The following is a 26,868-nucleotide window of genomic DNA, read 5'->3' on the forward strand; positions in this document are numbered from 1 at the left end:
TTGGATAAGTAGGGCATTTAGTAAGTCTTTGAGCTGGAAGGAGGATTTTTCAAATGACCTTTTACCTCTTCTGGTCTGGTTTGATTTTTAAAGGTATATGTGTCTGCACTGCAGGAATCCCTGCTCTCTTTGCAGCTGCTACATTCCCCTACTGGGAATTCCTGACTGCCAATGGAAGGTGTACTTGGAGGCTCAAGGTCAGATTGGACACTGATTTTCCCAGCATGGCTCATGGTACATTTGTTCTGTACTTAAGAGTAAACTCACAACCTTACTTCTGCCATCTTCGAGTATCTCAGGAGTGGCAGCCAGGGAGCGAGGTGGTGCTGGAGAACCAACAGTACATTTTGCCATCTACTCTGCCCCATGTACTTTGTTTTGGGATAGTACCTGGGTACAGCTGGTAGCCAGACAGGTCGTGGTCATGAACATAACCCTGCCTCTGACAACAAGCAGCAGTAGATCTCTAGGAAAATCTTATTAGGAACAGAACAAATGTTGTGTTTCTACCCCTCCCAGTCCCAGGTGTAGCTTCCATCAGCTTAGACTTTCAAGAATACAAGCTGTTGAAAGTCTGAGCATACTGCAATAGGGAAGTTTTTGTGTTTTTTTTTTTTTTTTCTTGTGATACCTTATTATTATTTTTTAAACACACACACTTCTATTAATTTAAAATCTTATGCAGTAACTAGACATTTCATTGGGACCACACTAATCTGACAGGGCTTCTTTACATACTTCCTCAGAGGTTCATGCCTGCTCTGCTTTTATACAAAGGGGATTTCTTGTCTACCTGGCTGATTCTTTTATATTCTGCAGACTTGACATGGTAAGACGATTTGTATAGACACTAGTGAGTGGGAGTTCAGAAAAGAACAGACATAATCTAAAAATTAGGAATCTAGTAGTAATTTATTAAGGAACTCAAGCGGAACTGCTGCATACAAAGAATGATAAACAGATGGGGAATAAGTCAGCAGTCAAAGTAGCTGCAGAGTGGAGCCTTTACAAGGCTTCAGAGACTGAAGAGGCAGCTGAATAAATATGTGAGGGAATTGACTATCCTTTGTTAAAAAATAAGGATAGTTAGAGAAACATTTCATTGAAACAGTTTTTTTTTTTTTTTTTTTCTAAGAAGAGTATTTTCAAGAACGTATATTTTTTGGGTGAACAGCTTACTCCACAGAGAGCCGTATGTTGAGTTGGTTTCTTAAAATAAAAGGTCATTTTCAGAGGAAAAAATCACACTGAGATTTTGGGCAAAAAAGTATTCCAGTCTTTCAGTGTGAACCTGAGACTGATTGAAAGGACAATTAGCAAAACAAATGAGTTGTCATCAAATTACTCCTTAGTAATTTGATGACAACTCATTTTAGTAATTAGTAAACCATTCCTGAAGTCTTTATTAGTACATATCTTGTTGTCACACAGATTAATTCCAGCCTCCTTTCACCTTATCTACTCAGTCTGTTTCTTAGTGGTTGGCATCGCACCCATGTCTGCACTTACCTTCTGAGCCACACAACAGTCTGACAAGCCCTCCTATGGTACGTGTGTGGCCTCCATCCCTCCTTTCTGCTCTTCTGGACTAACCCTGATCAGCAACTTTGTGCTTAGCCATCAGTTTCTTTCTACCTCCTAGAAAGACAAACACCCTCGATATACTGGTGTGAGTGACTGACCTTTATGTTGTCCAATGGTAAATGAATATTTTCTTATAGCTAGTGGAAAACTAAATTTCTCAGGATTTACAGTTTCAGCCTTCATAGTATTATTCACAGTGGTAATTCAGAATATGTGCGTGGTGACGACAATGGACAAAGAGAAGCAGAGTGACTGATTTTGCTGTGTTTTTAGAAGTGTGGGGCTGGGCTGTGATTTGAACTGTGTATATATGCAGAGGAACATGAGGAACTGAGAACCTTCTTTGTTTTTATAATTAAAAAAAAAAAGAAAAAAAAAAAAAGCAAGTTTGAGTTTGAGCCCAAAGAATTAAGACTGCCAAGATGTTGTATGGAGTTGTGTTCTTGACCAGATCTGTGTATATTTTTTCCATCTGATCATTCCTGTGTATCCCCAGCTGCCCTCTGAAGGATACATAAATGCCCCTCAGGCCTAAATGGTTGTTTATGTGGCAGCTCCACTTATTGCGCTGTTCTGTTCCATTGTCTTCTGTTTATGTCGTCTCACAGCTTCCCTCTTTGAGTAATTATAAGGTGATGGCATAGCTTGATAACAGGGTTGTAATTGCAAGTGAGCTGAGAAAGCAAGCAGTGACTATTCAAAGAACAAGCCTGAGCAAGTATAAGAGCTCTGCATATCTATTAGTAGATTACTAAACTGTGTTTATAGAAAGAGATAGCCACATCCATACCATATTTTTATGCAAGCAATTTAAGAGCTTCATTAGAGGAGCTGCAGCTTTTGATTCAGCATCAATGAGGTTGTGGGTCCGTGAATTTAATGGGAAGAAGAGTTCACTCCCAAGCCTCTTCTCTGCCAGCAGTTGCTTTGTTTCTGATCCTTGGTGCTCTGCACTGAGTTCCTTTACCTTTGCCTTTTGTGGATTATTTGTGGTTTTATGACCAAAATATATCATAGGTATACAGGCAGGAAAACTGTAACTGAAACTTCCAGGCTAGTCTTGATGGGGAGATGGCTTTGAAAGGCTGTTACATGGCAAAACACTTTTCCACCCATCCCACTACCTTTTTCCTGCTCATATGCAGAGCTCCGGTCTTTGTGACAGCCTTTAGCTTTTGGTAGTTTACAGAGCTGAAAGCAATAAAATGCGCCTCTTGAATATATATGGAAAACAATGATTTTTACCCATTTGAAATGCTTCCAACCACTTTTATTTTAATTTATATTCATAAACGTCTGACATCATGTATGGGCTAACACACTTCCTTTACTATTTTATATACTGGATACAGAGGTATGGAAGGGAGAAAGGAAAGATTAGTGTGATGAGCTAGATTTTCATTGAAGACCAAACTCTGATAATTGCCTGGGAAGAGCATCTGCTATTGCTTAGCCAGAAAAAATCTGTTCCTGTTTCTCCACTTCAAACTTTCCCCTTTCAAATAGAATCGGACTGGAGAAGCAAGGACAAAATAGAAAAGAGAATTGTAAGGCAGGAGAGGGGAGCTGCAACGATAGGTGCAAGAGTGGCATCCCAAGGTCACCAGTGATGAATCCATCCCAGATCAAATTTTTATCTTCTGTTCAGTGCCTTCCATATGAGATGAGCTTTTGTGGTCTTAGAGCATTCTCTTGAGAAGTAGTTTTGGAGGGCTTAACAAGCTGTGGGAGTCTTTCTATCAAATAACTGAATATCTCAAGAGTGTAATTTTGTCCTTGCTAGAGAATTCTGCTGAGTGATGACAAAAAGAAAAAAAAAAAAAAGCACCTATCTATGAAAAGGATATTATTGGCAATATTATAGATAGGTTCTACTGTCAATTCCACTCTATTCATCTATGTTTTCTTTTTGGTTTCTACTGTATTTTTAATGTCCTAGTATGACAGATGTGAAAATGGTGCCTTGATAAATTCAATAGCAAAACTCCCCTGGCTCCTGTGATATGGGAATGGTGGAGCAAGAAAGGAAAGAAATCTAACACCTGTAACCAAATACTCATATTTCAAAATCTACATAATAAACCTGGTTAGATGGATGTGTATTTGAAGACTCTTAAGTGTACACTCGAGGGAAATTCATCCCTGAAAATAGCCTTTCTGTGCCCTGATTTGTTAATGCAAGCACAGCCTATGGGGAAGATAAAGTTTGTGGGGCATGCTACAGTCCTGATTAGGACTACACAGAGGACCATACTGCAGTGTAGTCTGGCTTATTGTCTGAGCTCCTAGGGTTTCCATCTAAAGGACAAGATCAGGTGCACTTTTGGGACCAGGACCAGTAGCAGAACGCACCGTCCTGGCTGTGACAGTCCTGCCATTGCCACTTACACAGGCCAGTGGATGTAGGACCCTGCAGGGTTTGAACTGGCTGTGAAGAGATGGGAAGTACATAAGAACTGGCTGCGAGTTCCATGGTTGCTTCCCCTGCTTAGATCAGTACTTACTGGAACTGACATTAGCTTTGATCCTGACCTTGCACACTCAAAGCAAATGCAGCAAATGGTGTTTATGAGATGGCCATGAAATATTGTTGTATTGTTGCATTTCCTTTTTATTTTTTATTTATTTATTTATTTTTAAAGAACAAAAGAAAACCAAACCCAACACACAAAAAATACATCTAAGAGCAGGAATTTTTGCCATCCCCCCCCCCCCATATTTTTTTTTTCCTCTGGAATCTCACTCTCATCAATATTGCTGAAGATTGTTTCTACTTTGGGGCTGGGAGCATCTCTAAAAGGTAATGGTATCTTCACTCATAGTGAATGCAGTGGAGCCTTTTTCATGATAGGAAATTACTCGGGCCAATACGGTTTATATATATATATATATGCACACAGAAAGCTGAAGAGATTTAATCTGGGGTGTAATTTTATTTCAGTTTAGTGAAATCACTGCAGTGGGCTTTCACTCTGTTTAAATTAGCCTTGTTTTGTGTTACTTTTAGTCAGCTGGGAACAAGTACATAATAAAGCTCCTAGAAACTGAAATAACAGACACTTCTATAGTTCAACTACAGTGGTTTAAAGCATGATTTAAATTAAAACAGTGCAGCTGCTGCTTCTAGACAATACCTGCAATGCTGGAATCTCTTGTCTGTTGTTCTCCCCTTCATTTAATAGCTGTCATTGACAGTAATCATAGAAGGGATTTTCTCATCATCTATTTCATTCTCCTGTGTATCATGGGGCCCTGTCTCTGTGTTGACTGACATTAGACAAAAGCTGTCAGTGCTCCATGTGGGACTCAACCTGTATAAATTCAGCCATCCAGAAGTTACGTGTCTGGCTGAAATTAGTTATCTAGACTTTTTATCATCAGGGTATGGAGAAGGATATTTGCAGAAGATAATCCATGTCACCTGTCTCAGTTATCTTAGGACAGGATGTGTTGGTGTCTTGTCTCTCTCTCTTCAATTGGCTATTTAGGATGCCTGAAAAACTAACTTAGGCTCGACTTACAGTATCTCAGTAACCAGGTTTTGTTTCTTTGGAATATCTTTAAGAGCCACCTCAACTATTGCTCTGTCTCCAAAATGTCCCTGAGGCTTCCACGTACACCTGGGAATTCCTCTCCAGTTAGGATCTGGACTCCTATCAGTGTAGTGTCTCCCATCTTTTTGCTTCTGATGGAGATGCTTGTTGGATGTCAGCCATTCAGCAAAGGGTTGTGCAAAGCAACCCTTTATGTATCACTTCAGCGATACATAATCCCCAACTGTGCATTGCACCAGATGAATCAAACACAGTCCCCTTGATATATGCACCTTTGGCACTATACCCTCTTTAAATCTCTAAACCCAAGATGAGGGAATAACACTTCTTTACAGGTGCAAATGCTCATCTACTTTAAGTGTTGCTGGTATATAATTAGCTTGATTTGAGTCAGGCCCCTTTTGAGACTGACAGAATGAAGCTAAACTTTTTTGGTAAAGTTAAGAATTTGCATCCATGTTAATGAAATAGAGCTAAGCAGTGGGACAGATGGAAGTCTTATCAACCCAGTTTCCTAATCCAGCCTTTTCCGTTGCAGGGTGATCTCCAGAGGACAAACATTCAACTTGATTTTGGAGATGGCATTGCAGTATCCTATGCAAATTTTAGCCCCGTTGAGGATGGCATCCGGCATGTGTATAAGAGTGCTGGAATTTTTCAGGTGACAGCCTATGCAGAAAACAGCCTGGGCTCTGATACTGCTGTCCTCTTCCTGCATGTGGTCTGTAAGTAGTTCCTCCTGCTTGATTCCTTGGGCGAAATCCTGACCTCACTGAAAATCCCCCCAAATTCAGCTGAGTCTAGAAATACATACAAACCCCACATATATGGGCAACACACACTCTACCAAAGGCTTGGAATTTTAGATGCTCTTCTATCTTGCTAAGTAAATTTTATTGAATGAAGAGAAAGGGAAGCATCTTTTAACAAAAGTATATCTTCTGTACTCATAGGTACAATGAAAAGCTTGGAAATGATTCTGAAAAGGTTAAAGGCCAAATAGAAAATGAAACAAAGTCCAAATGTATGTTTTCAGTGTGCTTCGGATACCAGGAGGTTTAGATTAATCTACTAAATTCTGATTCAGAATTTGGGAATTTTCAGTGTTGATTAAATAAGACAAAAATCATTATCCTGAACATACTTCCTGTGATATTAATATACCGAGGACTAATATGCTACTTTTCATGTTTGATATGTTTGACATGCACTCCTGACTTTCCCATCCTATTTTGTAGATCAATGCAATCTGTCTCCACTTGGCACGTGAGCAGATTTGTGGAGCCCCTTGCTGGCTTTATCAAAGCCTGAGGAAGGTGTGGAACTAAGGATGAGACCAGAAAGATCCTGGTTCTTTGTCCTGCTCTCAGAGTACTAGGTCTCCTGGGCAGGGATCTCTGTCTGCATTCAGATGTACCTCTTCAGCTGTGCCCCTAACGGTGTTTTCAGCCATGTCCACATCTCCCTTTGCGTGTCAGAATGCCTTCTGTGCTGTCTGCCTTATACTTTTGCTTTTCCACTGAAAGGAAGAAAGTCAGACATTTCCAAAATGCAAGAACTATTTTCTTCTTTTAAATTTCAAGCTCCCTATGTGAAGGAATAAATGTTCCTTGAAGCTTTTATTATGCTCATAATTCCCTCAAAGTCAATCATGGCTGCATTTTACAACCTGTTATTAGAGCATTAACTGTTTTTTCCTTCACCTTGGTCCATTAACTGACAAAAGTGATGGTTACCTGGTAATAACAACGAATTTTGTATGGATTATCTGATTTTCTCCCAGGAACTGCTGTTCCAGGTAGAGGATTTCAGAGCAGAATGCAAAGAGGGGCCATTGCTTTGGCCTTTTTGTGCTACTCTGCTCTCTTTTTCTTCAGCATCTCAGATCTCTCCTTCGACTTCTGTAGCCTTCTTTGATGGTCAGATTTTCATTATTTCTAGAGAAATGCTTTCCACGCGTTTACAATACTTCAGTACTAGACTTTCAATGTATTTGGATATGTTAATCAATATAAGAGGTTTTCCAGTGAAGTTCAAATGTCCAGACAAATTGCCTACTGCCCAGACAAATTCACCCTTATTATAACATCTGTCTGGTTATGGAACCCTGTACTGAAAAAAAGGAGAAAGAAGGTCCTGGGCTTCAAGCAATAGTAGTTTTTTCTCCTTCAGTTTATCCCCTCATCTTAAAGGAATTGAAGATTTTAGTGTTTTTCCTCTTACCATGCACTGTTAGAAAATATTTGGGGAAACCTGCTATTCAGAGTACTTGCTACAGACAAATTTCAGGAATGACTCTGATCCCCTTTGAAAGGAAAAGAAAAAAAATAATAAAACAAGTTGTAGAAAGCCAAAACCAAGAACAGGGGCCTGTTGTGCTAGGAGCTATATGTTCTGGTGGTAAAAGAACAACTCTTACATTCCAAAATTCTTGTGATCCATGTAGGTGAAGTGATTAATGCCCCTATTTCAAATCTGGAGATCTGAGAGGTAACGTAAGAGGTTGTCTCAGTTAAAATCAGCAAATTTCCTGCTTCTCCAAATTAATGTTTTATAAAAAAAAAAAAAAAACAAACAAAAAAAAAACACAAAAAACAAACTCCTTTCTTATTTCATCCTCTCCTTCTCACAGTGATAGTCTATCAGTTTTCCATGTTTTAAAAAGGTACCAACCAGAAAGGCTCAGTAACACTGTGTAATATGCACCCGGTTATCAGCTAGAAGTCAGCACAAGCAAAACCCAAAAATTGGACAAGAAGGAATAAAATGGAGATAGTAGAAAAAGCTATAAGTAAACAAACAAAAAATTTTGGTTTTTTGTTTCTTCCCAAAGACTTTTCAAGGTCAGACCAATGTCAAAATAATACTAAGGTTTTCCGTTCTTGCCCCAAATCATTAATCTTTCTTTTGGACACCTTCTACAGAGAAACTGTCAGGACATATTTAATCGAGCCATAAATACCTCATATGTAATCAGATTTACAGGCTAAAATGATTTGCCCACTAATCTTAGTAGCTCAGTGGATATGTTTTCAAGAAAACACCTTCTTTCCCTTGTGTCCTGTCCCTCAAGACTACGATAGCAGACTGCCCTATCCAGTGCAAAGACAGTTCATTGGTCTCCCTCAGCGTGCATTTTAAAACATCTGTCTTTTAAACATAGTGCTGACCCTGTCTGAAATTAGCACTGTTAAAAATGTTCATCTCTGGCTCTCATAGAATTAAGAGTGGAAAAAAAAAGTGTGATTTTTGTTAATTAATCTGGTATTTTTTTTCTGTTGCTGATTGACTGCTGAAATTCTCTTACATGTCTGTAATAGAGTCTCACTGCTAAAGTGCTTTGTTTTGCTTTGATTTATTTAAAGGAAAGATCCTTGCTGTTCACAATTGAGCGGAGAGGATTTAACTCAAAGCCTCTAATAATGAACTGTTTATTCCTGCAGGTCCGGTAGAGCATGTCCATCTGAGTGTCCCTTTTGTTGCCATCAGGAATAAGGATGTCAACATCACTGCAGTAGTTTGGCCCAGTCAAGCAGGCACACTTACCTACTTCTGGTGGTTTGGTAACAACACCAAGGTATGGTTCCCTTTTGGCTCACTTTTACTTCCCAAGCTTGTGCCAGTGTGTGAACTCTCTCAACCATAATGAAAACTTCTTGCCTTTGCTTATTTTTTGTGCTTTTTTTTTTTTTTTCTTAAAAAAGGTTGTCATTATCTGAACTTAAACCTTTCTGAATTTATTTCCTCCCGTCTCATGTTGTTCTTAGAAGTCATTACTTTTTTTTTACATGTGGTTATTATCAGCCCTACTGAGCTTTGAAGAACACTGTTATTACTAGAATTCACTTGCAACTTAACTGAATTATATACTACTATGTATGGGATAATACTGGCTTTCAATACTGTTTAAAAACCGATGGTGTTCAAATAACCATGGGTGTTTCTATTATGTGCCAGTATGCAGTATATAATGCTGGATTCCAACACAATACTTTAAAGCTGTTGGTGTTCAAATAACCTTTATTAAACTGGACAACTGTATCTAGAATTTTAAGCTAGACCCTCAACGAACTGTTTGTATCTGTCCACAACTATTGTTCACAGCCTGGATATATATTAGTGACAGAGGTGAGACTTCTTTGTAGCGAACTTTCAGGGTATCGGCAAAAATTTGTTATAAAGTGCTTTTTTTAAAAATCAATAATTAAAGTAAGTGAAACTGCAAGTTGTGGTCATGCTTTCAAATAGAGAGAGCAGAATTGCTTATTAGCTACAGCTTTTGATGCAGGCTTTAGGAATGAGACAGATGACACAAGTACTGTCTTCCATTATTACAGTTCTGAAATGTACAGCCAATAATTTGCAATTCAGTATCTGCTTTTATTTACAAAAGGCAGCTTAAGTCAAGTCGTTGTCTATATTATTAAATTGCAATTGAAGGTGAGAGCTGAGGTGGGATGACAGTAGGAAAAAAATGGGGATTTTACATGAAATAGGGAACTTGGGATAAAAAAATAGCAGACAAGTATTTGATTTTCTCTTTAACAAAGCTGCTTGTGTTTTAATCTCTTAACCTGACTACCAATAGTAGCAGGATCCAAGAAAAAAAAAAAAAGAAAACTGAATGCTGTGTCTGCTGGGATTTTACATCAAGTTAGGACACACACTGGAGAACTCACCTGTTTTTATGGAAGCATAAGAGGAGGCACCAGAAGACCTCAGGAACAAAAACTAGTTACTGCAGCTTGGAAAGTTGCTGTGCCCTTGCTGAGTGATGGCTACCACCCATGTACATAGATTTAGTTCATGTAGTTCATGACAAATATAGGGTAACTCCACATAGCTCATACTGTACTGAGAGGGAGAGGGGGGAATGCAAAATCACCTTTCAGCTCAGTTATTTTATGTTCCGTGCTCATGCATGGACAGACATTAGGGTATCTGAGACAGTTTAGGCATCAATAACTTGATTATCTCCTTAAGCTTTTGAGTTCATCTGGGTGCCAGAGTTTTCCTGCAACAACTTTTCTCTTTAATGTAGAAGTTAATTGTGAATAGGGCCTTAGAAAAGATTTTTTTGAAATAGAAAGTAGTCTAGAAAAGGTAGAGCAAGCCAATGCTGTGCACTGAAGATTTCAATTAATCTCTCATGGTGCTTGGAGCTATGCTGTAAATGTGATTTGTTCCCTGTATTATCACCTGGCTGAAATTTCAGCCCCATAGGCAATAGAGTATAGGCAGTTGAACCTGATAATACCTTGGAGTGATTGTACATTTTTCCTAATTTTTTGATGTATGGATTAGTAAAGATGGTGCCACTTAACCTGTGGCCAAAGCAAAGATCGAGAGCACCTTTCATTCTTCACAGTGTTCTCTCCAGCTACCTTGTGAAGTGTACTTCAGCTGTGCCCCCTAGCATCTGACAAGCGAATGGCAGAAGATATAGATAGAACAGCAGACGCATTTTTTTAATTTTTTTTTTCAAGAGAACTTTTTTTTTTTTTTTTTTTTTCAATAAAACAATCTGCATCACATCAAAATTCCTTCTGGGATGTTTAACATACACCTTGAGTCCCTTTCTGTGCCCACTCATGGGCAAACTGCATGGCTCTTAGTATAGGTCAAAGCTGGGAACACTAATTTGTGTGTGAATTACGGTGTGATGTGTAGTACTGTGCATAGTGACTGCCTGGCATTGCTAGGTGATGTACTCTGGTTCCATGCTGAGGAATAGCAACTCCTGTGCCTTTTCAGCCTGTAGACATCCCACGCAGAACCAGATGTGTCTTGTGTCACTGTGCAGTGTCACTAATGTACTCTGTGCTGCTGCACAGGCGACTGTTGTCTTACGCTCAAATGCCCAGGCTGAGGCTCTTGTGCTGCCCCACCCTGCTGAAATCACTGTGCTGAATTTCTGCTGTGCTAATTTTTGCTGTATACCCAAGGGCCAATTTGCCTGGATTAACACAGGTCCAGTTTAATAAATGCGTCCAGCTGTCTAATAGGTTTGAGCAAATGAACCTTGAACTACTTGATTTAATTTAGAGTTAGTTTCCAGGTCTTGGTGCTTGAATTAAAATTAAGGAGTTGGCTGAATGTTAAAATTCCATGATGGAGGTGAAATCAGCCATGGTAACGGGATGTCCAGCATGCACACGTACAAAAAAGAGAAATAGTAATTTTAAAGACCAGATTGGTTCCTCTTATCTGCCTTTGCACAGAGTCACAACCTGCAACCTCCAGGAATATTGCTAATATCACTGCAGTTTACTGTAGGTCTATTCTGCTTGTCTGGGATGTGCATGTATTAGATACGTGTTAGTATATGTTAGCTGTGACTCCAGGGCTACCTCAAGCTGGCATCCTTGCTCACTTGGTCTTTGTCTCCTGTGTTCGTGTTTTTTCATTATTATTATTATTATTTTCTTCTAATGCTTTTTCAGCTAATGGCCATATAAATGGTGCCATTCTGCAGGGGAGAAATCAGTTTGCCAGCCTGGGCTATGCCAGTGGCAACTACGATTTGCCTATGAAAATGACATGTATGGCCACTGTTGTGACATGCACACAAATTAACAGTTCGAGGAGATAAGCGTGAGAGCTAGATGGCTTAGTTTATTTATATATTTATTTTTCTCTGGGAACAAACTGGCAGTTTGGTGAAGAGGCAATAGTAATGGTACAATGATTTTATCTGTGCTCTTAGACCTCTAAGTGCTTTTGCAATGGAGACTACTATCACTATTTCCATTTTAATGGTTTAATCCAATCCAAGAGACGTGTCTATAGACCAGCTGTCAGCTCAAAGGCACTATTAGGGCTAGACCTTTGGTTTTCAATACACAAATCTTTCCCTGAACATGGTGCACTTTTCTTGTCTAGATGTGTATCAGTGTAAGGGTTTTCTGTGCTAAGAGGAGAACTGTAGTGCTATCGAGGACATTTCTGTTTGAGAAGGTGCAGATAAAGTCAGCCTTCTCTGCCGTGGCTCTGAACTAGCTAAATACAAGGTCAACTTTACTCTGGAAGCCATCCAGCTACATTCAGACAGCAGCGTGTGTAGGTATTATGCCACGTTTTAAGCCTTGTTAACATGGCTTGCCAGCTTATAGTTGGAGCTAGCTTGAACTTTACAGGCTTGAAACAAGGACAGGACAGTATTTGGTGCCATTGCTGTCCTGAGCAGCACTGCTCTGAGATAGATGCATGGATTTGCACTCATAAGAGAGAGGGCTGATCCTGAATCTGAACTACATGGATTGTCTGAAGAAGCATCTGGTTTCTAGTCAAATGCTGGTTTGAGTTGGACCCTGTATTTTGCACAGCTGATAAAGCAACCATGCTGAGTTTGCATGCTCACGTACGTACGACACTGCATTCTGCAGCGTTAATTCTGCAGTTGCTGACTGTGCCTTACTGAAGTATTCACCATATAATGGGTTGCAATTCAGTGGAAGAATTTTTTCAGGAGGCATTTATTGAAGTGAGAGAAAGCTTTGCCTGTGGGATGTGGGTCTCACTGGGTGATGTTTGGGTCACAGGCTTTTAGGCCATAGGAAGCCTTAGGACATGCAAGCTCTGAGCACAGTTTGTGTGTCAGCCAGGGGAGGCTGGATACTGTGGCTTGGTGAATTATTCTGGTGTCTGTTTTGTCTGAGTTAACTGAATTCTGATTTTGATATTGCTATCTGTGTTTACCTCTTGCAGCCCCTCATCACCTTGGAAAGCAGCATCTCCTACGTCTTCGCTGTGGAGGGGATGAACACTGTCACTGTGCAAGTTGCTGCGGGCAACACCCTCATCCAAGACACCAAGGAGATCGCAGTGCATGGTACCCTCATCCTTTTACAACCAGATCTCAGGGAGCATCTAGAGTCGAAGAAAAGGCAGTTGTTGCTGAACTGGAATGAACTCTGAGCTCCCTAGTGCCTGGGAGCTTCAGAGTTTGACTCTGAAGTCAAACATTTGTTAACGTGAAACAAAGTAGATCACATTTGTCCTGATCACTAGATAGAGAAGTGAACTGAATGGGGCAGATAGCTAAATCTGTAAACTCAGCACTCTAGTAAAGTGTCTGGCATCTCCTTTGCCCATCAGCTTGCTTACTGGGAACTCACAAAATAAAATCCACTTAGGGTTGTAGCCAGAGTGCCTTCCCGTTGCTTCCTAGCTGTGGAAGGAAGCAGGCATGGTGCAACATTAAGGCAGCCTGAATACAGCCGATATTTCTCTTTATACAGTAACTATATAAAAGAGAAGGGTCTGGAAGACATGGGGTAGAAATGTCTCTGTGGCTGGTATCTCTGTCCATCTTCCATATCACAGCTGGATATTTGAGTGTGTTTAATGGACTTCCCAGTGGGTAATGTTTGTGCCATATCTGTACATCAAAGGCTCCCCAAAGCACTCTTTAACAGACCACAGAGCTATCCTAGTTTGGGGCTCAATAAAGCCTGAGTGGAAGGGTGCCCTCAGCAGTTCTGGACAGGACTTTGAGATTTCTCCAGAGAATAATTTCTTCCTGGGCTTGTCTTTGTTTTCCTTACCAGTTTCTGGCATCCAGCATTTCAGGGCAAGCTTTTCTTTGGACAGCAAGTTTTATTGAGAAGCCTGTGCTTCAAATAACTGAGGTTGCACTGTGTGGTTGAACTGTGTGTGTCTTGTTTCTGTAATTAAAGATAGATAAATGTGCCACTGGTGACTGGAATGCTGTATGTTCACATTTAACAACCAGCTAAATAGATATTTATTGATTGCCTGGCTGTGAAATGCAATGGGTTTTAATAATTCGTTGATACGATGCAGTAATACCCAAGCTCACTATTAACAAATGTAAGTAACCCTCTACTTGATCGTTTTGGGCATTGCAAGATGCAGTGTTAAGGTCTGGGAAACTTCCAGCTTTCCACTAGGTTCTGGAATAAACCTGAATTAGACGCATTTAAGATGGGTCCCATAGGTGATCTTGATCTTTGTATTTGTGATGTAAAGGTCCCAGTAGGTCCCATAGAGTGTTTTTAAACATCCTGTAATTTTTATTTTTTTTTTCATTTTTTTTTTTTTTTTCTGTAAAAGATCCAAAGTTTGGGACTTTACCACAGAGGAATTAATCTAGTTGGAACATCCAAATTGTTCTATGTGGCACCATGCTGCAGACTGAGCTGGGCAAGTCAGTCCAGACCCCAGATCTGGTGATCAGTTCAAGTCTGAATACAGAAGGAGAGACAATTTTGGTAAACATCTGCTCTGGGCAATTTGGATTACCAATCCTAATCAGTGTCCTCTGTTAAACTGTTATGGCTCTGGGCAGGAGTATGGCTTTGCAATGTTAGCAGTGGAGGAGGTTTATTCAGGGTCATCTCAAATTGTGGCTAACAGCACAGAATTTAGTCAAAAAGTAAATTGGCCATGGTACTGAGGGTTCTGACTTTTGAACCCTCAAGTCAAAGCATATAAAAGGTCAGGGTCTGGGTTTAGCCTTCGGAACATGAGAGAGTTTACCTCTTCTTCTATGCTTGTTTTATTTAAAAATGTTGCAGCATCTAAAAAGAAAGAACAGAACTTGCAAAAGATGCAAGCCAAATGCTGTGCTGACACATTCCTGCTGTTCCGTGGATTTCCTCATTTATACTCTTGCTGGTTTAGCTTGATCTAAAAACTCGTACCTTTTTTAAAATGATCAATGGTACTTATTCAAAGTGTTGCAGATCAGATGATTCAGGGTGAGACACAGTACACCTCCAGAAACAGATAGAAGAGTTTTCTACCCAGGTAACTTGTATCTGAGTGAGATTCCTATCCTGAATCTGGCTCTCCCACTGGCCCAAATCCATTGTGCATTATTTGTCATAAGTATTCTAGGCTTGGACTCTAGTGACACCAGAGTGGAGAGGTAGAAATGGAGAAAATTTGATATTGGTCTGTATTTGAAGTCTAGGAAGTTTTTCTTCCTCCCTGCAATCAGTCAATTAGGAAGTAATTTCAAAGTGTTTCATGAATAGCCACTGCTTGATTAGCCTGTCATTAGCACCACTGGGCTCTGATTTGTTGGGGTATTAACCACTCATGGCTTCCCTCCAGGAGAGCAAACAGATAATGCTTGCTTTTGAAAACATATTACTTACAGTAAGTGTTTTCTCTGCAGACCACAGTGCATGTAATTGCGCAGACCTTCCAAACTTCAGGCAGATGCCATCTTGTTTATTGGTCAACTAACTTCCTTATAAATGGAATCTGATGAAGTTAAGTGGCAAAATTGCTAGGCCTGGAGTCTTTGTGAAGAGAAGGCATCTTCTCACCTCTCTCATTCTTCTGGGAAAAGCCACAAGTTGGCATTAGGGCAAAAAGTCTTTATAAGAACATTATTTCATTGCAAGTTTTCTGTCCTGCTTAGTGTTAGCCAGCCCTTTTTCTTCCTTCACCCTTTAATATCTCTTTTGTTTTAAGCCGCGTTAATCATGATCTTTCTGTTTACTTCCACACCCTGAGCACTGCCTGTTTAATTTTCTCATCAATACTGTTTTTCTATTGCAGAATATTTCCAGTCTCAACTCCTGTCATTTTCTCCTAACTTGGACTACCACAACCCTGACATCCCTGAATGGAGACAAGACATTGGCAAAGTCATCAGAAGAGCTCTAGCACAGGTGAGCTTCCTCTTCTGCTGCTCAAACATTGCCTAGGCTGTTAAAGCATGCAGACTTTTTCAACATGCTAGCTTAGAAGAGTGGGAAGAACAGCAGTAATGAAGTTATCATTTTAAATTGACTGCTGCTTAATATTCTGAGTATTTTTACAGAGGCAAACTATTCTGGGAATTCTGTGAAAATATTGTAATTACTTTTATTAATGTTTCTGTGGCATTTTTCAGCTTTTAATATCCCCGAGGACTTTACAAATTCCTGATTGTAATAGCATCACTATTACTCTTACTTGCCAAATTGATATTACAGGGTCCGTTGTTTTCTGTTCCAAGCATTTGGGTAGTGTTCCTGTGTCCTGTTCAACAGCTGCTCCACTTTGTCCCAGAAGACAGATACTGTAATAATGTTAGATGCATGAGAGAGATACTTTTACTTATTCTGGATATTTGGTCTTAAATTTTGTCTTAAATTAATGTCTTTAAAAAAAATTGTCTTAAATTTTGTCTTAAATTTTTTGTTTTTAAATTTAAATCTTACTTCTTAGTGTAGCAACTTGAGAATCTTATAAAGCTCTACTCCCTTTCCAACTGGGGCAGAAAATGAAGATTCAGAGGGGAAAATAAACTCACCTTTTAAAACAAAGGACAAAGAGAAGCTTCTGGGGTGTAAGATACTGAATCTTCCTTTGGGATTAATTAGAATATGTAAATTAGCACTCAGATTCTTGCAGGAAAGGGGACAGAATAATCTATGATATTAAATAGCTAGGGACTTTGGTTTTGTGTGAAATCAAGAGACGGATTTAAGTGAGGTTTTGTGATTTTTACTTTCTGCCAAAATATATCTTGTGTGTTTTTTTTCTTCAGCTACAGCTGTTCTTAGAAATGGAGGCTGATTATTTTTACAAGGAAAGTGCATTCCTGCTCAGCTTTTCTCATCCACATCACACTCAAAATTCACAGTTTGTGAGAGCTTCCTTGATTGTTTTTCCATCCTGAGAAAACACTTAGTTCATCTGTTTAAACTGGTCTTCCCTTTTACTGTACTCAGAGTCAAGTTTGTAGAAAAAATAAATTTTGTTGTAACAATGAATGGTCACATCAATGAATGGACAACATCAGAAAGCATATAGAAATGCTTGTCTGTATATCCTTTTGGGACTGGTTGCAGCCTGTGGTATATGCTTATAGGACAGATCACCAGGAATAGGGGCTGCCCCATCAATATGATTCAGTTCAGGAACGAGGCCAAGGAGCTTGAGTTGGAGTTAGGACCAGGTGGTTTATTGGGTTAGTCTCATATAGCAGAGAGTTTCTGAGGGAGGAGAAGCTTCCTGCTGTGTTGAGGATGCTCAGCTTGGTTTTGGGAAGTAAAACCAGAGGGCAGTAACTTTATTGGGCAGGTCATGATAAAGACAGCAGTGAGAGTCAGGCATGGAGCCTGAATCTTGGTTCAGCAAGCTGAGCAGCTTCCTTCTGATCAGCTCTGTCATTAAAAAAAAAAAAAGAAAAAAAAAAGTTTCCCGATGGAGACATGAAGAAATACATTGCATATGGAATGTGTGGATCTCTGTAACCTGGTATTAGAAGGTGTTTGTAGGTAATTTTCTTCATATGTTGCCATTAGTTGCACACTTACTAGTGGTTGCTCTGAGTTAGGCTCTCTGGATCTGACTTTGGGTCATTCTTTTGTGGTGAGGACTTAATGGAAAATTCAGACCTGGAGATATCCTAAGTTTGGACTTTGAACTCTGGGTTGAGGTCCTTGAGCCCAGGGATGTTGTCAACCCTACGTTTACTTCTAGAAATGAAATTGTGTACCATTAGCAGAACTTCTATTTCAAGACACACTAAATGGGCAAAGCAGTTCATCAGGGCTACATTTATGGCAGAACTGTCAAATAATTTGGCAGGAGCACAGTTTCCATAGCAGATGGAAACATCAGTAACATAAGAGCAGCTAGAGACTTCCTTCTACATTTTTTTTTAGGTGACTGGTATCCCTGATGAACAGATCTTGGTAGCTGTATTTCCTGGGCTGCCTACTTCTGCTGAACTCTTCATACTGCCCCGTAAAAATACAACAGAGATGAGGAAAAGCAGTGAGGCTGATCTGGAGCAGGTAAGGAGAGAAGGATTCACAGACCATTCATTCCCATCATACCATTTGCAGATGCGTCCCTCAACCTTTGTAGTATTGGAAATAACTTGCAGTCACTGTGATGGAACTGGGTGCATCTGGGACTGTGGCAGTATATTTATGTCATTAAAGAGAATGACTTTTACAGGGAAAATTGTCTTTCCAAGCACCTCACTGAGATATATCACAGTCTACCAGCAGTGGTTCTTCTTAGATCAGTGGTGTGTCCTCATTACAGCAGCTATGGCCAAAGGAACCTTGAATGCATACTCCCTTCACTCCCTGGAGGAATGCTAATAGACAGAGGCCAAAGCAGCAAGATAATATACTGAGGCTTACTGAAATAAATCAAGTTCTTCAGTTTGTATATTGCTGAAACAAGACCTCTTTTTTTTTCTGCAGCAGCGAATAGCATGTGCAAACTATATTTGGAAGTTACAATATCCATCCATTTAGATAAATAGGTAATTACAGTGATGAATAGCTACAGTGATATGCAGGCAAGGGAAGAGCTAGGAACAACAACACTAGTCTGCAGGAGCTTTTTATGCTAGAATTACCAAGTGATTAAATCAGGTCTATGAAGGCAAAGGAGTGAAGTACTGCTGGAAAAGTTGCTTGGCTATAGCTTATGTTCTTATATGCACCATTTCTACTTTGGGGAAGCTATGTGTGAGCCCATCTCAAAGCACCTACAGGAGTAACTCTTCTGTGATCAAACATTGAATAATTCAAAGGATTCATGAATTCTGTGGAAGATGCTGTCACCCACTGAGCAGAGTCAGCCCCTTTAGAGCAGTACATTTGTCTTAGAAAGCTAGCAAAGCTTCACTCTTATATTCATGTTGTTAAGTGTGCAGAGGAGATGCATGGCAGAGGGAAAGCTCAAAAGGCTATTTGGAGAGATTTTCTTGGAATCATTTATGTCCTGTTCAGTAGGACCTACCCACATTAGAATTCTCCATGAACTCATGGTTGTAAAAATGTTTCATATATCAGTATTATGCAGATATCTCAGATTGGGTTTCTGACCTAGTTGACCCTGAACTGAAGCTCTAGTGCTCTAACTTTATTTAAAAGCCTACTCACTTGTACTTTGGAACCAATTGATAGCTCCTGCTTGAGGAGCTCTGCTTTGGCCATCAGATCTACTCTGTAGAGACCATGCATTAACAAGCTCAGGCTCCAGTATACATTAAGTATATGCTGCAAGGCAACAAAATAATACATCATAGGTAGGTTACTGAGCCATGAGTAACCTCCACTGCAATGGCCCTCATCTAAATGAAGGAGAAATATGACAAGTTTGACGTTAATCTTCAAAACTGGATTTGTAGCATCCCCAACAATCTATTTAAACAGGATCAGGACTGGGGTTGTCCTGAATGTGGGTGAGTTAAGAGATGTTACTAGGCTGGACCACCCATCTCGGTTCCCTCATTCACTAATGAAAAGCCTATATCTCAGTGATTTCCAGGTGCATTAGCTCAAATTCACATGAATTTGGGTGAAAAGATCCTTATTTCTCGTCCACTACCCATTCTCTCCCCTGCCCTGTATTTCCAGAAGGATATACAAGTCTCAAAAATGTCTGTCCTGTAGGGAGATTTGCATTCAGTAACATTCAGTTCTGTCTGAAGCACATGTACAAGTTTCTCTTCACTTCTGCAGTCTTCTCACTTCCTTTCTCTTCCCTGCTTTCTTCTACCTCTTCCTGAAGCTAATAAGATGTTAGTCCCCATTCATAGACTACATAAATTCCTGAACATTCTCCAGAGCCTGCTCTTTTGCATATTGTAACTGTTTGTATCTCTTATTATTTCTACAGGTTGTTGAAATCCTTTTTAATGCTCTCAACCAAAACCTGGTCCAGTTTGAACTGAAGCCTGGTGTTGAAGTCATTGTGTATGTCACTCAGTTAACATTAGGTGAGTAAGGAGTAAAAGGTGTAGCTGTGGATCTTTTGAGGACTCATACAGCTCCAGAAGGATGCGTCTACATCAGAGCACACACAATTTGGTATACGCTAGTAGGATATTTAGGATTAATCATCTCGAGACAATGTCTGTGGCAAAAGGAGGAAGTGTTGAAGACAGAATTCAGCAGTGACATCTTCATGCACCAGTTTGTTCAAGTATTAAAAGTTCCATTTAGGAGTTTCCTGTAGATTTTAATTAACTAGTACAGTGATGTTTTTCAGGTGTTTTAGAACATCAGGTGGAAGATCTTCTGTTAAACTCTTACTGGGCACCTGTAGAATTAATTGGGATTGGATCAAATCCTTATTGCAGAGAGGGATTGTTAATGTTATGGTGAGCCAAGAAGATTTATGTGGGCACCACACTCATGAAAACATCTGGGGCTGAATATTGACTTCTACAAATTAGAGCTTCTTTAAAGTTCAGTGTTATACATCTCAATTTTCACATACTAATGAATAATTACTTCAAGTTGCATCACTGCCTGTGCTTTAGGCCACTCTAGTGTGAAGCTCTCAGCTGCAGCTGAGAATTTTGGCCAGCCTAGAGTGAAACTCTCAGTTATTGCTGAGACTGTGATGGCTACAAGGAAAAAAAAAAGGAACCAGATACTTATGCAAAATGAGAAGTATTCAGATGCTACTTACAAACATTTGAACATCATTAGGGACTTCTCATCAGACACTTGATTCTCAGCACAGTGCTCAGTCCATTAAGATTGTCTGCTCCAAAGAGCTGTAAAAATAGCTGCACAAACAAGGTATCATTATACACTTTATTTACACCACCCAAAATGCTGAGGATGGATGGATCAAAACTCCAAGATGTTATAACATATTATGTGCTTGGGTCCAGAATTATTGCTTTGGGCTCCTCTCCGTTATGAAAACCAACTTGATTAGAAAGTCTTGGGCAGGTCTGCAAGGTCCAAAAGAAGGACAAGCTTTGAGACTTCTCAAAAGACCAGGACACTTTCACACGTGAGAGGGACATGTCTGTGAAAGATGGGAGTCACACTGTTCATGGGCACTATGAGATTTCTTCTCCAGAGTAGAATAGATATGCATTAAGCCACACTTCATGAATTTAATTTCCACTCCAGTCCCTGGAAAAGCCCAAAAAGAAAAGGCCAGAATGTTAATACAGAATGTTAATAATTGGCCATTCAGATGAGCATGACTTGCTGTGCCTTTTCACTAGGAGATGTTACTGCACTGTCTTGAAAAAGGAGCCTGGCTTTCAAAGGACACAAGAGTCAATTAATTTCCTACTGATTGGTCTTGCTGAAAACAGCATGCACCATGCAGTGGTGATAATAAAGCAGATGTGGCAAAGACAGGGTTGAGCTCAATTCTCTGGTAGTCATGTGTTCCCTAAGAATATCTTGCAAATGTAATTCTATGCCTTTCCTCCTGCAGCACCCCTTGTTGATTCCAGCACGGGTCACAGCAGTTCGGCGATGCTGATGTTGTTGTCTGTGGTGTTTGTAGGCTTGGCTGTTTTTTTAATCTACAAATTCAAGAGGTAAGTTGAGAATCTGTGGAGGATGAAGGAGGAGAGAGTGGATGGTTTACAGGAAATTTAGGCAGAGTATAGTGCCTGGATTGCAGGTGTAGAGTGAGGTATACTGGCCTAAGGCTTAGACCAGTATAGCTCTGTATTTCTTGGAGAGGAGCTTAACTCCTGCCTTTCTACCACATTGCTCTGAAAGTTCACCAAAAGCTCAGAAATCAAGCTGTGACCTGCTTCAGCAGATTGTTTGAACCACTGACCAGAATTTGGAACAAACCATGTGTGCTCACTGAGTACTGAGCAACGCAATGCAAACCTAGTCAAAAAAAAAAAAAAAGAAAAAAAAAAGAAAAAAGATCAATGTCTTCATACAGCCTATATCCATCTTGCCAACTGCCTTAGTGTAGTAGGATCTCATTTGTATCTTGCAAAGTGAATAGCTTAGTCATGCAGGGGAATAGGTGTCGTTATGTTAAGAGAAGGAAACTTGATGCCAGTAATGTTTGTGTTAAGCATCAAATGGCTTTGTGAGGGAATCTGTGCTGAGATTTTCTTTGCTAGTTGTTAATACAAACCTTTTGCTTTTGGGCAGTAAGCAGGATATGTGCTCGCCCATGGCACTTTGCTGCTGCAAGCTATCAAACACAATATGGGGTAAGAATATCCTGTTAGCTGAAGGGCTACCTCATAAGAATATATTTTAGACAGATGGAGCTTCTTAGCAGGAACTTTGTATTCAGTACAGTACTCACTGTGTTAAATGGTCTGTGTACCCAGATTCTGCCTTGTGACAAAATATTAGAAACATAAAAATAAAAATCTGGACATCAATAGTTTGTAAACCCCCAAACTGGAAAGCTAGAGTTTTCCTGTCTAAATTCCAACAATATGTTTCTCTCTCCAGCTTTTCTACAGGTCCAGGTAAGGCTAGTGCTCTAATATTGTTAATAGGAAACAAAAATTAAACATGGAATGACAGTCATATGTCCTACTCTCCAGGTCTAAAGCTGCCCTGTTTTCTGAGCTCTTACATTAACCATTGTCTAAGTCTGTGCACATCAGGATCTGTTAACAAACTCCTGCTGACTTCAGTGGACCAGGACAATTTCCCGAGAATCCATGTATGAGAATCTGCTGAGGTGCAGATTTCCAGGTCTTCAGCCTGTCCTGCTTGTTGTAATCACTAATCCTCTCTCTGTTTCTGTTAGGTGGAATAGAGTTTCTGTGTCCCATTCCCCTGGGGATTTTGTGTAAGGCATTGATGCAATAACGTGCCAGGAGGCAGCTGACGATTTCTCTGACTCCTAGATATAGGACGAGGAAGGCAATGAAATCTCTCTGAGAGATGTGTCAAGATCTATGTACATCCATTTGTGCACTTTCCTTTTTGTCTTGGTGAGATAGTTTCTCAGGTTTGGGCTAATGTCTGTGGATCTATGGTCAGGGCTCAGTCAACAAGAAGAAGGATCTGCATATTTTGACTGCTGTCGAGTGGTATGGAACATGGTAATCCACTTTGCATTGGCAGGCTCCAGGTCCTGTCATGCTACTATAGCTCATGAAACAAACTCTCATACTATTTATGTGTCCAGAGACTTATTGAAACCTTGAGCATAGCATCCATCAGCCTTATGCTGTGCTCCATGGCTGGGAAGAACATGTCTTTTAAAGATCTGTCTGAAAATGCAATGCATTACAAACTGGAGGGGGGAAGAAGGCAGTGTGGGGTGGCAGGGAAGAAATGGTTAAAGCTTGAGTTTTTAGGAAAGTCAGATACTTTAGGAAAGACAGACACTCTGGAGTGTCTGTCCTCAGGTTGATTTTTCAGGACAGAAAGCAACTATTTCAGCTCAGTGAGAGCATTCAACAGTTCTTAATGGAAGGTTGAAAGGGGTTGAAAACAAAAGCTTCCCTCTTGTTCTCAGTGATGCAGAGGTCCATTAGCAATATGTACTTTTCTGATGAACGGTTATTCTGGTCTGAATGCAGAACTGCTGCTTACAGGAAAAGGTTGTGGGGAAAGCGCGGGCATACATGAATTTTTAATTTAATAAATTTATAGAATTGGTGCTTTGCTGGTTTGCACACAAGCTCCTTATTATGAGCCCATCGAGTTATAAACTCAGCAGGTATGTTAAACACTGCTGCCAGAGAGATGCTTGTTGAGGAGGTCTGGGTGGAAAAGGAAGGAGGGGGAAAGCTGGGGAAATCAGCTGTAAATAGGTTGTTCCTTCCCTGGGAGTATGAGTGTATAGCAGGTCAATGCTGTTTGTGTATACGTGGTAGATAATAGTGTGGTAATTGGTGGAAAGTTGTGGGCACCTGTCTGCTGGGAGGCACAACAGGATTCAGTGTGTGTGTCTGCATGCATGTGTGTGCACCTGGCTCAGTTTCTCTTTTCCCCTAAGTCTCTGGAGTACCTGAAAGCTCTCTGCCTCATAACTCCTAGGAGTTCTTCTCACCTTTCTTCTCAAATCTCAGAAGACTATCACTCTACCATTGCATTGTTTGGGAGCAAAATGGAGTCTTCCACCATTTCTAGGCATGTTCTCATGTCCACATCTCCACTCATCTCTGGATGTATTCTTGGCACTTGAACCCTTTGGGGATCTTGTTACTTTCTTCATCTGTTTTCTTTATCATTTTGGGTGGGGGAACTTAGGGGTGGAAGAGTTCCTCTCTCCATGGCTGCATTATTTGTAGAGAGGTACTGGTGAGTCACAAAAAAATTGTAGTTAGTCCTTCTCCTGACCATACCATGTGTTTCACAACCATGTAAATGCAATGTGTGAATTCCCTGTGTAGTAATGATGTCTTCTAGTGAACTTTAAGGCATGTCTGAAAGTTAGAAAGATGGAGGGTAGAAGAAAAGGAGAAGAACATGAGATTTGTTAACTACTGCTAAACATCCCCAATATGTCCTGACTTGCTGCTGGTTAAGAACAGAATGCCAAATCAAGCCAATAGTGCAAGTTACATAAGCCCAGAACTTGACTGGAATAAAATCAGTATAGGTCTATAAAACTGACGGAAGTTCTGAGACATCTTGTGTCTCTCTCCTGTGTGGTTTAATGAACAGATAAAATCCCTGAACTTCCCTTATTTATGTGGTGTGGTATGCATGGCTCAGAGCCCTTCTAAGGACATTAGACAAAAACATTTGGTCACCTTCCAACAGGCCACTGAACACAGATAACTGTAGCACCCCCCAAGATGCTTAAGACATTACTTTTCAGTTCTCTTATTTTAAACTTGCATTCCTTCAGGGATTATGCCTGGAGGCTTATCTAACTATCTGTCTAACTGTCTAACTGTCTGACTTGCAAGGATATCATTCCAGCAGTCCAAATTAACTTCTTTAGGAAGAAGGAAAAAAGAAATAATGCTTCCACTTTCTTGGTTCCATGAACAGCAAGGGAAAATAAGTCCCTACAAACTTGCATGATCCTTAGTATGGCGAACTGTGTTTTGCAATGAAATGGTAACAAATAGAGTTTTCATAGCTTTTATGAGGTTCAAGTCCTTTCTGTCCTCTGAGGCAGGGCCAATTCTTTATAACTCATTCTGATGTGGCAGTTTCTACTGTGTCAGTGTGGGCCTGTCAATAGAAACAAACCTAGCAATTTTTTCTCAGTTAATAGTAGTGCTCAAATTGATTTTTACTTTTGGTTTCCAATGCACTGCTGATCATATAATAAATACTGAGAGAGTTGGCAATTGCAACTGATTGAACTTAGTTGATTGTTGCTGTCTGACTTGGGGGTATGGTGTAAACTGTGTGCACGTCTTCTCATTTAAAAGGGAAGGGCCAGAGCATTTAGGTTTACTGCTGGAGGCACAGGGTAGGAAGGTAGTGGCCTAAAACTTTTGGGGTAGCTTTAGGCTGATGTTATTAGTGGATGCTAATGGCACACTCAGAGCTGAATGTCCCTGTGGTGCTTTCACCAGCCTGAGAGATGATGCTACTCTACATTACTGCCAGTGCTGCATTTTGGGGATTGGTTTCATTTTAATCGGTCTGATTAATCAATGACATGCCAAGGATCACTTGGCAAAATATAACCTCAAATATTTTCTTTCCTGTGCAGGAAAATCCCTTGGATTAATATCTATGCCCAAGTTCAGCATGACAAGGAGCAAGAAATGATTGGCTCTGTCAGCCAAAGTGAAAATGCCCCCAAAATCACTCTGAGTGAGTTCACAGACCCCGAGGAGCTGATGGACAAAGAGCTGGACACGCGAGTGATGGGTGAGGCACAGCCCTTGGCTTGGGCTTGTTTCATGTTATGGGTGAGGATGTTTGTCAGTGGGGTGTTAGATGAGGCAGTGACTGTGACCATAGGTACAAGCAGATACTGAGATAGGGGCAAAGTCTCCCTGCAACAGAATAACAGGGAATTTTACCTATGATTTTCCAGCCTTTATCCCAATGCTGTATGACCAGGGTAGGAGCCTGGAAACAATAACAGGAATATAGGAGTGAGTTAGAAAAAGCTGTGACTCACACCTTGGTCTATTCATGATCCTGTCTATCCTTTGGAAGGCTCCCAAATTCCCTGAACCCTCAGAAGAATCAGCTAAGCCAAACTTACACCATTGGTGTGCTATCATTACAAAGGGATATGTCACCAATAGCTCAACGAGTTTACTGGTGGCCAACAGAGCTGTAATAACAGCTTTTCTGCATGCTCTATGCTTATTGCAAATGCAACACAAGGTGTATTACTTTTAAGCACCTTTTCTGTCTATACATTTACACAAACACATCCTAAGAAGGAGTAAGAAGCAATATAGATCAAACTGTTGAAGGCAGTGCACTGACTCTTCTTCATTTTCCCCTCCACAGGAAGCATCTCAACAATTGCCAACAGTGAAAGCACAAAGGAAATCCCCAACTGCACTAGTGTTTAATACTGAGAGTCCTCTTGGTCTACAACATTTCTGAATTTTTATTTGTAATTATTATTGTTATAATTATTATTATTATTATGAAAAGAGAGAGTTATATGTCATTATTATCATTTGGGAGGGGATGGGGTGGGCTTTTTCTGTTTACCAGGGCTGCATTCATAAATAACGAGGGTTCTTCATATTTAGGAAATACTTGTCAGGTTAGGAATAAAGAGCAAAGAGTAAGTGAAGTGTGTACTGGAATTTGAATACCAGACTCCTGTTAAATACAGAATGGAAATTAAGTATTAAAGTACAATTGGCAGATATGATACAGAAGGCAAGATAAATATAAGTAAATGGTCCCTTTTCAGCCCCTTTTGTGAATCATGAATCAGCTATTTCATCCTGCCAGAAGGCCCAGGCTAAGCTGTGGGACCAGGCTCTGCAGCCTGCCAACAACCCTCATTTTCCATTGATGCACATGTCACAGCTTTTTGCAGGATCTCCTTTTTTAATTGCTTTTAATTTCAGTCACCCTCTGGCATTGTTGACTGCTGAGAAAGG

At 40.2% G+C, this 26,868-nt stretch overlaps 1 protein-coding gene across 1 annotated transcript in view; it reads left to right on the forward strand.

Annotated features, from left to right (window-relative positions):
- Positions 1 to 26,322, forward strand: part of SORCS3 (sortilin related VPS10 domain containing receptor 3) — a gene marked incomplete at both ends in the record, with an annotated part of 273,965 nt that extends 247,643 nt beyond the window's left edge. The window contains 9 exons of the mRNA XM_084290216.1: positions 5,677 to 5,863; positions 8,582 to 8,715; positions 12,846 to 12,969; positions 15,672 to 15,784; positions 17,771 to 17,902; positions 19,749 to 19,848; positions 21,318 to 21,423; positions 25,500 to 25,660; positions 26,258 to 26,322. Coding sequence (XP_084146342.1) covers positions 5,677 to 5,863; positions 8,582 to 8,715; positions 12,846 to 12,969; positions 15,672 to 15,784; positions 17,771 to 17,902; positions 19,749 to 19,848; positions 21,318 to 21,423; positions 25,500 to 25,660; positions 26,258 to 26,322 — 1,122 coding nt within the window. The remainder of the gene's footprint in view (positions 1 to 5,676; positions 5,864 to 8,581; positions 8,716 to 12,845; positions 12,970 to 15,671; positions 15,785 to 17,770; positions 17,903 to 19,748; positions 19,849 to 21,317; positions 21,424 to 25,499; positions 25,661 to 26,257) is intronic.
- Between the last annotated feature and the right edge of the window lie 546 nt (positions 26,323 to 26,868).

The sequence above is a fragment of the Netta rufina genome, assembly GCF_964035555.1.
Source record: "Netta rufina genome assembly, chromosome: 7".
NCBI classification, from domain to species: domain Eukaryota; kingdom Metazoa; phylum Chordata; class Aves; order Anseriformes; family Anatidae; genus Netta; species Netta rufina.